This window comes from Phyllobates terribilis, unplaced genomic scaffold (genome assembly GCF_046119375.1).
Source record: "Phyllobates terribilis strain yellow unplaced genomic scaffold, ASM4611937v1 Scaffold_5__5_contigs__length_657084704, whole genome shotgun sequence".
In the NCBI taxonomy this organism is placed as follows: Eukaryota; Metazoa; Chordata; class Amphibia; order Anura; family Dendrobatidae; genus Phyllobates; species Phyllobates terribilis.
Genome location: NW_027362765.1, coordinates 37,020,893 through 37,034,169, shown reverse-complemented (window position 1 = coordinate 37,034,169; position 13,277 = coordinate 37,020,893). Strand labels below are relative to the sequence as shown.

General features: G+C 46.6%; 1 protein-coding gene across 2 annotated transcripts in view; it reads left to right on the top strand.

Annotated features, from left to right (window-relative positions):
* The first annotated feature begins 1,783 nt into the window (after window positions 1-1,783).
* LOC141270640 (uncharacterized) overlaps window positions 1,784-13,277 on the top strand; it is a 37,461-nt gene continuing 25,967 nt past the window's right edge. The window contains exons 1-5 of one of the 2 annotated variants that reach the window (XM_073680724.1): window positions 1,812-1,872; window positions 10,442-10,591; window positions 10,710-10,889; window positions 10,973-11,084; window positions 11,168-11,250. In XM_073680724.1, the coding sequence (XP_073536825.1) occupies window positions 10,514-10,591; window positions 10,710-10,889; window positions 10,973-11,084; window positions 11,168-11,250 (453 nt within the window). In that variant the 5' untranslated portion in view covers window positions 1,812-1,872; window positions 10,442-10,513. Of the gene's footprint in view, window positions 1,873-10,441; window positions 10,592-10,709; window positions 10,890-10,972; window positions 11,085-11,167; window positions 11,251-13,277 lie in introns of both variants that reach the window. The other variant, XM_073680725.1, reaches the window with a different exon arrangement.

The following is a 13,277-nucleotide window of genomic DNA, read 5'->3' as shown; positions in this document are numbered from 1 at the left end:
CACACGGATCCGCTCCGTACACCTCGTCCACACACGGCTCTGCTCCGTACGCCTCGTACACACGGCTCTGCTCCGTACGCCTCGTACACACGGCTCTGCTCCATACGCCTCGTACACGAGCGGCTCCGCTCCGTACGCCCCGTACACGCGCGGCTCCGCTCCGTACACCTCGTACACACGCGGCTCCGCTCCGTACACGAGCGGCTCAGCTCCGTACACCTCGTACACACACGGCTCCGCTCCGTACACCTCTTACACGCGCGGCTCCGCTCCGTACACCTCTTACACGCGCGGCTCCGCTCCGTACACCTCGTACACGAGCGGCTCAGCTCTGTACACCTTGTACACGTGCGGCTCCGCTCCGTACACCTCGTACACACTCGGCTCCGCTCCGTACACCTCGTATACGTGTGGCTCCGCTCCGTACACCTCATACACGCGCGGCTCCGCTCCGTACACTTCGTACACACGGCTCCGCTCCGTACACCTTGTACATGCGCGGCTCCGCTCCGTACACCTCGTACATGCGCGGCTCCGCTCCATACACCTCGTACACACGTGGCTCTGCACACTTCGCGCACACGCGGCTCTGCTCCATACAGTTCGTGCACATGCGGCTCTGCTCCGTACACCTCGTACACGCGCGGCTCCACTCCGTACGCCTCGTATACGCGCGACTCCGCTCCTTACACCTCGTACACGCGCTGCTCCGCTCCTTACACCTCGTACACGCGTGGCTCTGCTCCGTACACCTCGTACACATGCGGCTCTGCTCCGCACACCTCATACACGCGCGGCACCGCTCCGTACACCTCGTACACGCGCGGCTCCGCTCCGTACACCTCGTCCACACACGGCTCTGCTCCGTACGCCTCGTACACACGGCTCCGCTCCGTACGCCCCATACACGCGTGGCTCCGCACGCCCCGTACACACGCGGCTCTGCTCCGTACACCTCGTACACGTGCGGCACCGCTCCGTACACCTCGTACACTCGCGCCTCCGCTCCATACACCTCGTACACGCGCGGCTCCGCTCCATACACCTCGTACACGCGCGGCTCCACTCCGCACGCCTCGTACACACACAGCTCCGCTCCGTACACCTCGTACATGCGCAGCTCCGCTCCGTACACCTCGTACACGCGCGGCTCCGCTCCGTACACCTCGTACACGCGCGGCTCCGCTCCGTACACGCGCGGCTCCGCTCCATACACCTCGTACACACGAGGCTCCGCTCCGTACACCTCGTACACACACGGCTCCGCTCCGTACACCTCGTACACGCGCGGCTCCGCACGCCTCGTACACACACGGCTCCGCTCCGTACACCTCGTACACGCGCGGCTCCGCTCCGTACACCTCGTACACGCGCGGCTCCGCTCCGTACACGCGCGGCTCCGCTCCATACACCTCGTACACACGAGGCTCCGCTCCGCACGCCTCGTACACACACGGCTCCGCTCCGTACACCTCGTACACGCGCGGCTCTGCTCCGTACACCTCGTACACACGCGGCTCCGCTCCGTACACCTCGTACACACACGGCTCCGCTCCGTACACCTCGTACACACGCGGCTCCGCTCCGTACACCTCGTACACACGCGGCTCCGCTCCGTACACCTCGTACACACGCGGCTCCGCTCCGTACGCCTCGTACACACACGGCTCTGCTACATCCACACTGTAAACCCCTCCTGACCCCACACATAACTTTCCCCTCATCCAGCACCATGACAACCAGCACAGCAGAGTCCTGCATCCACTGAGGCCCCTGATCATGTGACCCCTGACTCCTCCCCTCCTGTGACCTCATCACAGGTCCTGTGCGCACAGAACAGCCATATATGTGGTGGAGGCTCTGCAGGTGGAGGTATGTGGAGATTCCCCATTACTGGGCGCAGGGGATAGTTATGGGCGAGCACTGAAATGCTCGGGTGCTCGTTGCTCGGGTCGAGCACATTGGAATACTCGGGTGCTCGGTCGAGTAACGAGCCCAATGTAAGTCTATGGGAAACTCAAGCATTTTTTAGGCAGCTCCCCCCGGCGGTCTGCAGGGGCCTAAAAATTGCCCAAATCGATGGGAACAGTGCTCAAATGACATGGGAACAGCATGGGGATCGCCCCAGGAAGTATTTCTGACTCCCAGGTCACTGCTGTCAACAACGTGGTCAGAGTATTACGCCACTTTTATGGACTCACAATAAAACATACAAAAACGAAACCAAAATGGATTTTCCTGGGAAATATGTTAAGGAACTTCCTTTCCAGGGTAAAGACTTGTATATAAGGCAAAATAAATAACCAAAAACAAAAATTCTCCTCCATACCTTGGGCTATGTTCGTTTTTGATGCTTTTTTGCACTTTTGCATTGCTTTCAACGGTGAAAAATACATTCACCAGTAAATGTAATTTTAACATTTTACAACCTTATCTGGCCATGTGCTGTGTGACACATGCATACAGTGCTGAAAAGACATGGGAACAGCATGGGGAAGACCCCTGGAAGCATCTCTGACTCCCAGGTCACTGTCTAAAACCATGGTCATCAGACGTGATCCTATATTACTGTGGTAATAATACAGACATTTTTGGCAACGTGACATATTAAACTCCATTTAAAATGGGCAAGGGACACAGAAGTGAACGTAATGGTGCACGCTGAGGCCATGGACAAAATGAAACTGTGCCTGCTGAGGGAGCACATCAAGCACCCACATCATGTCAACTTATCTTCCTGTCCCACTTTCTAGGGAGCCACAGAATACCATTATTGAAGCCAAACCAGTGTGAAAAGGTTATTGATTGGATAGCAGATAAATAATGCTTCCAGTCCGTTTGCAACCACGACCACCACACTGTCTTCCACACTGTCCAGTCTCAGTAGCCGTGAGTCTGGACCACATTATTATAATTAATATTATTTACTACAGCGCCTTACATGTGAAAAAGGGGTTTACATAGCAAAAAACAATTACAATAATCTTGAACGAAAACGTGATGCCGTATGGTACAGGAGGAGAGAGGACCTTCCCGGCGAGGGCTCACAGTCTACAAGGGATGGGTGAGGATACAGTAGGTGAGGGTAGAGCTGGTTGTGCGGCAGTATGGTGTTCCTGCAAGTTGTACGCTTGTCGGAAGAGGTGGGTCTTCAGGTTCCTTATTGAAGGTTTCAACAGTAGACGAGAGTCTGATATGTTGGGGTAGAGTTCCAGAGAAAGGGGGATGCATGGGAGAAATCTTGTATGCGATTGTGGGAAAAAGAGATAAGAAGGGAGTAGAGAAGGAGATCCTGTGAGGATCAGCGGTTGCATACAGGTAAGTACTGGGAGACTAGGTCACAGATGTATGGAGGAGACAGGTTGTGCATGGCTTTGTATGCCTTGGTTAGGGTTTTGAACAAACTGGAGTCTCTAGGCAATGGAGAGCCAGAGAAGGGATTGACAGAGAGGAGAGGCCGGGGAATAGCTGGGGAACCGGGGGATTAGTCGGGCAGCAAAGTTTAGCATAGATTGGAGGGGTGGGAGAGTGTTAAAAGGGAGGCCACAGAGCAGGAGGTTGCAGTAGTTGTGGCGGGAGATGATGAGGGCTTGCACAATTGTATTTGCAGATTCTTGTTTGAGGAATGTGCGTATCCAGGAGATTTTTTTTTACTTGGAGTCGGCATGTTCCTCACTCTGATCCTCCTTCCTCCCACCATGCCGAGTGCCGGAGACAATTTATCCCGCACTTGGACACTCCGAAGAGCTGTTGTGTTCATCTTTCCATTTATAGATTCTGGCCCCTGGCTCAGTCCTCTGCAAGCGGGGCAACAGAAGATCGCATGTAGCGATGCTCAAATATTTGAGCAGCCATGGTCACCTGAAGGTTACGGTGGGAAAGTGCAATTACTGTTGCAAGAGGTGGATGATGATGAGACACAATGGACAGAAAGTTAGGAGGAGGACCAGGGTGCGGAAGTGTAAGACGAGGTGGTGGACGATGAAGTCGATGGGCCGAACGTCAAGGTCCAGAAACAGTGTCTACGGGTGACACCACTGCCTCTTCTCCTGTTGTTCGTGCATTCCAAGCCTCCGTCCATGATGCAGGCGAAGATGCCTCCCACCCTGCACCTGTCGTTGCACACTTGCAACCATCACTGTCAGCGTCCACGTCCTTGTCCTAGCACAGTGTTCAGTTGTCCCTAACCCATTCCTTGCAACGCAAGCGCAAATACGCAGCCACCCACCCACAGGCCACAATACTAAACTGCCACATTTCTCGACTGCTTTCACTAGAAATTTTGCCTTTTAGGCTCGTGGAGGCAAAAGCTTTCCGCAACCTCATGGCAGCGGCTGTCCCTTGGTACTCGGGCCTCATCTGACACTATTTCTCCCGGTGTGCCGTCCCTGCCTTATACAAGCACGGGTCCCAGAACATTACCCGTACCCTCACCAATGCACTTACTGGGAAGGACCACCTAACCACAGACATGTGGACAAGTGCTTGAAGCCAGGGGACGGTACATCTCACTGATGGCACACTGGGTTAATATTGTGGATGCTGGGACCCAGTCGGACCCTGGGGAGGAACACGTCCTCCCGACGCCTAGGATTATGGGCCCTGGGTCAGTCAAGCTTCAGCACAATGTTCACAAGGTAGACAGCAGCAGTGATCGGTCTACTAGACAACCAGAAAATTCTTCATGATGATAGAGGCCACCATCTCCTTAGCTTGCTGGTACTTTTCTGTGGGAATGAGCTTTTCTCCAACCAACCTGGAATATTTCCAGTGAATTATGGCACTCCGTGGTTTGGTATTAGCACCCAGTACCAGAAGCAAAGTTATCCACAATTTCCTACTCAGGAATTTTATTTGATAGTCTGAGTGGCTGCCCAAACATTAGTTACTCACAAAGGAGCTGAAGACACTGAGTGGCAGTAGCTGCAAGTTTCTCCAGCATGACCTGTTTGTTAGATATCAGAGGGAGAACAGAATTGGGCTTTTCCAATGTATCAGATTGCTCTTAAGTCTTTTAGATGGAGCCAATCCACAGTAAAAAAAAAAAAAGCAGCCATAGAGTGTCTGGGAACCTTCACACAGACTTTTGTTAGTCAGGGCTGCTTCTCGGTAGGGTTGGACCTGGACGTTCCCACCAGAGAACCGGAGAATCCTCTGGTGGGCCCTGGCTTCTCCTTCAGGAGAGTTCATAATGCAAACCTTGCAAGTTGTGACGATGATAGAGGCCACCATCTTCTTAGCTTGATGCTGGTACTTTTCTGTGGGCATGAGCTTGTCTCCAACCAGCCAGGAATATTTCCAGTGGTTTAGTATTAGCACCCAGTACCAGAAGCGAAGCCATCCACAATTTCCTTCTCAGGAATTTTATTTGGTAGTCTGAGTGGCTGCCCAAACATTAGTTTCTCACAAAGGAGCTGAAGACACTGAGTGGCAGTGGGTGTAAGTTTCTCCAGCATGACCTGTTTGTTAGATATCAGAGGAACAGAATTGGGCTTTGTCAAGGTGCCAGATTGCTCTCAAGTCTTATAGATTGTCAGAGCCAGTCCACAGTAAAAAAAAAGCAGCCATAGAGTGTCCTGGAACCTTCACACAAACTTTTCTTAGCCAGGGCTGATTCTTGTATTTCACCACAGCTCTATTTTTTAGGTCGGATGAAAGGACAGGCATAGAGGGAAACCATATCTACTCCAGCTGTCATTTCTCCGTCAACAGGTTCTGGCCATTGTCACACACTACCATGCCTGGCTGTATGTTCAGTGGTAAGAGCCACAGATCTGCCTGCTGTGTTACAGCTTTCAACAACTCTGCAGCAGTGTGCGGTTTGTCACCTAAGCTTATTATCTTCAGCACAGCCTGTTGCCACTTGGCCAAGGCAGTGCTTCCAGCTTGCCACTGATGTGGTCATTTTGGAGATGGAGGCCGAAGAGGAGGAGGAGGTGAAGGAGCTGTACAATGTGATTACATTGAGGTTACATTGGCAAGTCTGGTTTTTATACTAAAGTTCCTGATGTGTTTTTAAATTTACATTTTTTTTTATGTCTCTTCAAATGTGTATTGGAGTGCGTCCTAATTTTTGGCAGCCCTTGAAATTGCTACATATATGCAATAACAGTAGAGGAGACCAACTCTTCTAGAATATTACCTGTTTTATCTGCAATTTGTTTACGGGTGAGGTATCGCAGTGTGGATAGCGTATCATAATAATAATCTTTTTATTTATATAGCGCCAACATATTCTGCAGCGCTTTACAATTCAGACAATTTACAGACATTACCGTATTACATCGATCCAGCCAGGTATTATTATTGCCTTACACTGCGTGCTGCTGGTGCTGCCGAAAAAAAATAAAAATCTATTCTATTCCCTATCGATACCACTGTTAGATGCATTTACAATTGGGACTGGCGCTGCTAGGTGGTATCATCAGCTCGAGATGAGTGTTCATTCTGGTCGCATAAATCTCTTCCACAGTCCATGACTTTTTTTTTTATTTCTTTGGCTTTATATACAAGTCATGACCCTGAAAAGAATGTTTCTTAACATTTCTTCCAGGAAAATCCATTTTTGCCTTGTTTTTGTATGTTTTATGTCAGTCCGTAAAAGTGGCATAATAATCTGACAACATTGTTCACAGATATGCTATTTGTCAGCAACCAACTGTGAATAAGTTTGAACAACATACCCCTGCCAGACTTTAAATGGAGTGTAATATCTGACACAATCCCAAAAATTTCAGGATTATTATGGCAGTAATAAGGGATCACATCTGATGACCACGGATTTAGGCAGTCGTCTAATAGTATGGTATTTGTCAGTGACCAAGTGTGAATAGGTTCAACAAAAAATAGCTGGTTGACTTTTTAAATGGAGTGTAATATTTGACACTCTCCCAAAAATTTCAGGATTAATACAGCAGTAATATGGGATTATGTCTGATGACCACAGTTTCAGGCAGTGGCCTAATAGTATGGTATTGGTCAGCGACCAAGTTTGAATAGGTTCAACAGAACACACCTGGCTGACTTTAAATGGAGAGTAATATTTGGCATGCTCCACAAAATGTCTTCATTATTACCGCAGTAATATGGGATCACGTGTGATGATGGAAAAGTTTGTCTGCTTCCACAATACTGCAATGCGAATATAATCAAAAAATCTGGCTGTATTTAATGTTCAAATGGAGCAGTAAAATGGGGTACGGTATTGCTTTTTAAGCAAATAATCAGGATTAAGAGCAAAAATAAAATAGCCCTGATATGTAGGGCTATGAATATTTGTAACAGCAGCAGACAGAACGTGCTATGGACCCTATTGTGCTGTATACAGTGTCCACAAACCCTGCCTGCCTAACTCCTGCTATCACCAGTAATATATGCAGCTGGATTACTCATCCGAATGACTGTTAGTTCAGATGGATATATATCTTGCTGTGGAATATCTATACCTAACTATTATACCACCAATTCTGTCCCTCACTCAGCAGCACCTCTCCCTACTCTGACTGTTTCCGGGGTAGACTGTGACGAACATAGGGTCACCAGGTCTTACATAGACACAATGACGCTATGTGGCCAGCCAATCACTGTAATGCCATAACCAACATGGCTACGGCATTACAGTGCGTGACAAGCAATCCCTGCATCTTAATTGGCTGTCTGAAGAGCGCCAAACATGCGTGGCGGGGATCTGAGCTCCCTCCCGAGCATCCCAGAAATACTCGCCGAGCATGTCGAGCAGTGAGATGCTCGAGTGAGTACCGAGCAGTGGCGAGCACGCTCGCTCATCACTAGCAGGGAACAGCACTCAGACTATTTTGGTGTCTTTCTTTTGCCACTTTCTAAGAATTACATATTTTTTGATCATTTTCCTCTGATAGATACATACCGACCAACTATGAAAAACAGGAAGCACATTTTTCTCGCACAGTATAGTGCCCTTTTATTGGGCCCCACACACAGTATAATGTTCCCACAGTACCGCCACCCCCCCACACAGTATAATATTTCCACAGTGCCACCATCCCCACACACAATATAATGTTCCCACAGTCAGTGCCGCCATTCCCCCACACTCAGTATGATACTACATGGCACCACTCACAGTCAGGTACCACCCACCCCACTGACTAATAAATACTCCCTTAGCCCCATTCTTAATGTCTGTACAGTTGAACCCGGGACAGATGAGATAATCACCACACGATAGCTGTACAGGATAATAGAGTATAATAAAGTCGTTGTGGACGTGATTTCACCAACATTGTGCAGGGAGATTGTTTTCTCTATAGTGATGTATATTTCTTATTGATAAAACTGTGATATCGGTATTTTTTATTCACTTACAACCTATTTTTAAGCTTTTCTCCACAACCCTCATTAGTGCGATCATACAACATACAAGCCTCTGATTGCTCTGGTGATGCACTGCACTACTGTAGTGCGGTGTATTATCCCTGCCTGTCAGTGTAATACTAATGGACCTATACACATTAGATAACTGTCGGCCAAACGATCATGCAACTGACGGCTATCTCTCCTGACTCCCCCATACACATGAACACTCTGGTTGCCCGAACCTTCCTGTGGTCTGTATGAGAGAGGTGCTGACAGATTCCTGTGGCAGAGGATTATCTCCAGAGAGAACAAAAGGGTCGGCCTCTGTAATAAAGCATAACTGATCCTTCACTCACCTATCATATGTCAGGAGGCCTCCATATACATTAGGCAGCAGCCGATCCTGCTCAAATCAGCGGTTTTACCTGAATTTAGTCTAATATGTATGGGGCCTAAGAGGTATCTTATTACACTCTGCCTCTGGCAGGGCCTAATAGACTTTCATATGTTGAAGGCCAGGGGCCTTTTCTACCCCTCCTGGTAGCATAGCAAACCAGAAGCCATCCACCGTCGAGTAGTGTTTGGGGAGATTGGGCCAAACGAAGGAGCCACGTAACTCTGACAGCCTTCTTAAATTCTACGGTTGTTTTTGGCATAAGCAAATAGTTAAACAGTCGGGATTATTGTTCTAGTAATGTCCATACCATCCGTGTGACAAACATGAACGTTGCTGTGTGGAAAAGAATAATTAATTATTTTTTTTTTATATATTGTTGAACATTTGATAAAAGGAGCACCATGTATTTTGTGCCTTTCCCATGATTTTCACAAAAATTGTTGCTGTCAATTTTATTTTGTAACATTTCAACACACTGCATCTTTTTGGTTATTTTCTTGTAATATAGGGAAGCCTAATGAGAAAATGGCAGGAGAAATATAATACCCAGAGGAAGCAAACATAAAAAATGCCACAACACTGGGAAAATAGTCAGGGAAGGACAAATATATTTAAAGAGCCGTAGTGGAAAATGAAGTTTGTCGTCCTCATCATGAAGTAGTTATTTCTCATGTCACATGTAATGAATATCTCGTGCACTATTGCTAATGCCAATTCCAGTGTTGGTAAATGAGACGAGAATTAGTGTTATGGAAGATGAGTCTATGAGAAATGTATTCAGCTGCAGACTTCGAGCAAGAAACTGCTTGTTGTGTGTAGTCTAAAATATATAGGATTTATTAGTAGATATTGTGGTAGATCGGCTCACTCGGCTGCACATGGAGGTAGACATGGAACACTGTTTAAATTCTCAGTAGGTTTATTAAACGGCATAAACCAATGTGGAGTTAATAAAAATAAACAGAGCCCATCTGGCATAACAACAAAACAAAATAAGAAAAAATGTCCAGCAAAGTCCTTGCATCGGCTAGGGCCCGGCCCCTCAGGTTTTAGCAAAAAACACACAGGTCAGATTAGCAGAAACAAACATAAGCTCCTCTCTCTGGAGCTGGCCTCCATATACTGAACCACACCTGAGTCAAAAGGCTGGCTCTTTATAGCCCAGACCACACCCTGAGGTGGAGATATGGAGAACAACCTCCTGCCCGCTCTTTGGTTGTTCTCAGTCAAACATGCCCTTGTGAAATGGCTGATTAACCCTCTCTGCACCTACTATGCAGGAGAAGACTTCCATGTTTCACGTTACAGAAGCTAACAACCTCAGTGAAATATATCTGCCCTCCAGTATTCTGCAAGTGACTTTGTCACAATATAAAAAAATGAATACTGGAAAATAATAAGAATAATATTACTTACATTAATGATCACGTACAACCCCTGTACCAGCAATGCTAGCTCTCCCACCAGTCTCTGTATCTTTTGGTAACATTGGATCTCTACAGCCAATCATCAGCTGAAGCAGTGACCAAAATAGTCAGTGAATGGGACAAGCTGACTGTCACCAATTCAACTAATATTTCAGTATATACGATCTACCAATACAACATTTACACTTTCTATCTCCTCATATGTTCCATTTATTATTGCCAGTAATTTTTATTATTACACAGGATTCTTTATGATGTTAAATCAGCTCATCTCCCTATTCAGGTCCCTACAATATCGGATCCTCTCAGTGGAGATCTTGTATATAAGAGAATTTTTCTGATTGACCCATCAAGGATGGATAGGGACAGGGACAAGATGGCGGAGAGGATATTACACCTCACCCTAGAGATCCTCTTCCGGCTTACTGGAGAGGTGAGAGATTCTGATAAGAATGTAATGTCATCTATGGGAACAGATGCACAGAACTGGAGAGGTGAGGACTCTGGGAATGTCTGTAGTGAGATTTATTAATGTGTCTCTCCATAACCAGGATTACACAGTAGTGAAGAAGACCTCTAGTGAGTGCTGTCAGGCTCCTGTGTCTGAGGGACGGGGGAGACCCCTGAGCCCAATCATGAAGCCTCTACCTCACCCCCTGATACATGAGGAGATCAATGACCAGAAGATCCTAGAACTCACCTACAAGATGATTGAGCTGCTGACTGAAGAGGTGACTCTGCTGGGAATGCTGGGACATTATACAGTAATGCTATGAAGGGATTGGGGTGATGACGGTATCATTGTATTTGTCAGGTTCCTATAAGATGTCAGGATGTTGCCATCTATTTCTCCATGGAGGAGTGGGAGTATTTAGAAGGACACAAAGACGTCATGATGGAGGTTCCCCAGCCCCTCACATCACCAGGTAATAGAAAGGACTAAATACACACGGCCTATAATTATCTGTATGTAAAAAATGAATTCAGTCCCTGTATGTGTTTCCTCCAGTTCTATCCAGTAAGGGGACAACAACTGAGAGATGTCCCCATCCTCTTCTTCCAGAGGACTATAAACAAGAAAATTCCAAAAAGGTAATTTACATATTCACCAGTAAATTATTTTATACTTTTAAATATATATACAGTGCCTACAAGTAGTATTCAACCCCCTGCAGATTTAGCTGGTTTGATAAGATGCAAATAAGTTAGAGCCTTCAAACTGCAAACGAGAGTAGGTTTTATGAACAGAAGCATAAATCTTACAAACCAAAAAGTTATGTTACTCAGTTGAATTTTATTAAATTTTAAACATAAAAGTGTGGGTCAATTATTATACAACCCCTATGTTTAATATTTTGTGGAATAACCCTTGTTTGCAATTACAGCTAATAATCGTCTTTTATAAGACCTGATCAGGCCGGCACAGGTCTGTGGAGTTATCTTGGCCCACTCCTCCATGCAGATCTTCTCCAAGTTATCTAGGTTCTTTGGGTGTCTCATGTGGACTTTATTCTTGAGCTCCTTCCACAAGTTTTCAATTGCGTTAAGGTCAGGAGACTGACTAGGCCACTCCCAACACCTTGACTTTTTCCCTCTTGAACCAGGCCTTGGTTTTCTTGGCTGTGTGCTTTGGGTCGTTGTCTTGTTGGAAGATGAAATTACGACCCATCTTAAGATCCTTGATGGAGGAGCGGAGGTTCTTGGCCAAAATCTCCAGGTAGGCCGTGCTATCCATCTTCCCATGGATGTGGATCAGATGGCCAGGCCCCTTGGCAGAGAAACAGCCCCACAGCATGATGCTGCCACCACCATGCTTGACTGTAGGGATGGTATTCTTGGGGTCGTATGCAGTGCCATCCAGTCTCCAAACGTCACGTGTGTGGTTGGCACCAAAGATCTCGATCTTGGTCTCATCAGACCATAGAACCTTGAACCAGTCTGTCTCAGAGTCCTCCAAGTGATCATGAGCAAACTGTAGACGAGCCTTGACATGACGCTTTGAAAGTAAAGGTACCTTACGGGCTCGTCTGGAACGGAGACCATTGCGGTGGAGTACGTTACTTATGGTATTGACTGAAACCAATGTCCCCACTGCCATGAGATCTTCCCGGAGCTCCTTCCTTGTTGTCCTTGGGTTAGCCTTGACTCTCCGGACAAGCCTGGCCTCGGCACGGGAGGACACTTTCAAAGGCTGTCCTGGCCGTGGAAGGCTAACAGTAGTTCCATAAGCCTTCCACTTACGGATGATGCTCCCAACAGTGGAGACAGGTAGGCCCAACTCCTTGGAAAGGGTTTTGTACCCCTTGCCAGCCTTGTGACCCTCCATGATCTTGTCTCTGATGGCCTTGGAATGCTCCTTTGTCTATCCCATGTTGACCATGTCTGAGTGCTGTTCACAAGTTTGGGGAGGGTCAGAATTCTTGTGGTTTGAGGGGTTGAATAATAAATGACACCCTGAATTAACTTTTAACATTTTAAAAAAAAAAAAAAAAAAAAAAAAAAAAATTTGCTGCAGTGCACTTCCCACTTCCAGGCTGATCTACAGTACAAATGTCACAATGCCAAGTTAATTCCGCATGTGTCAACCAGCTAAATCTGCAGGGGGTTGAATACTACTTGTAGGCACTGTGTGTATATATATATATATATATATATATATATATATATATATATATATATATATATATTAGTACAGACCAAAAGTTTGGACACACCTTCTCATTTAAAGATTTTTCTGTATTTTCATGACTTTGAAAATTGTACATTCACACTGAAGGCATCAAAACTATGAATTAACACATGTGGAATTATATACTTAACAAAAAAGTGTGAAACAACTGAAAATATGTCTTATATTCTAGGCTCTTCAAAGTAGCCACCTTTTGCTTTGATGACTGCTTTGCACACTCTTGGCATTCTCTTGATGAGCTTCAAGAGGTAGTCACCGGAAATGGTTTTCACTTCACAGGTGTGCCCTGTCAGGTTTAATAAGTGGGATTTCTTGCCTTATAAATGGGGTTGGGACCATCAGTTGTGTTGTGCAGAAGTCTAGTGGATACACAGCTGATAGTCCTACTGAATAGACTGTTAGAATTTGTATTATGGCAAGAGAAAAGCAG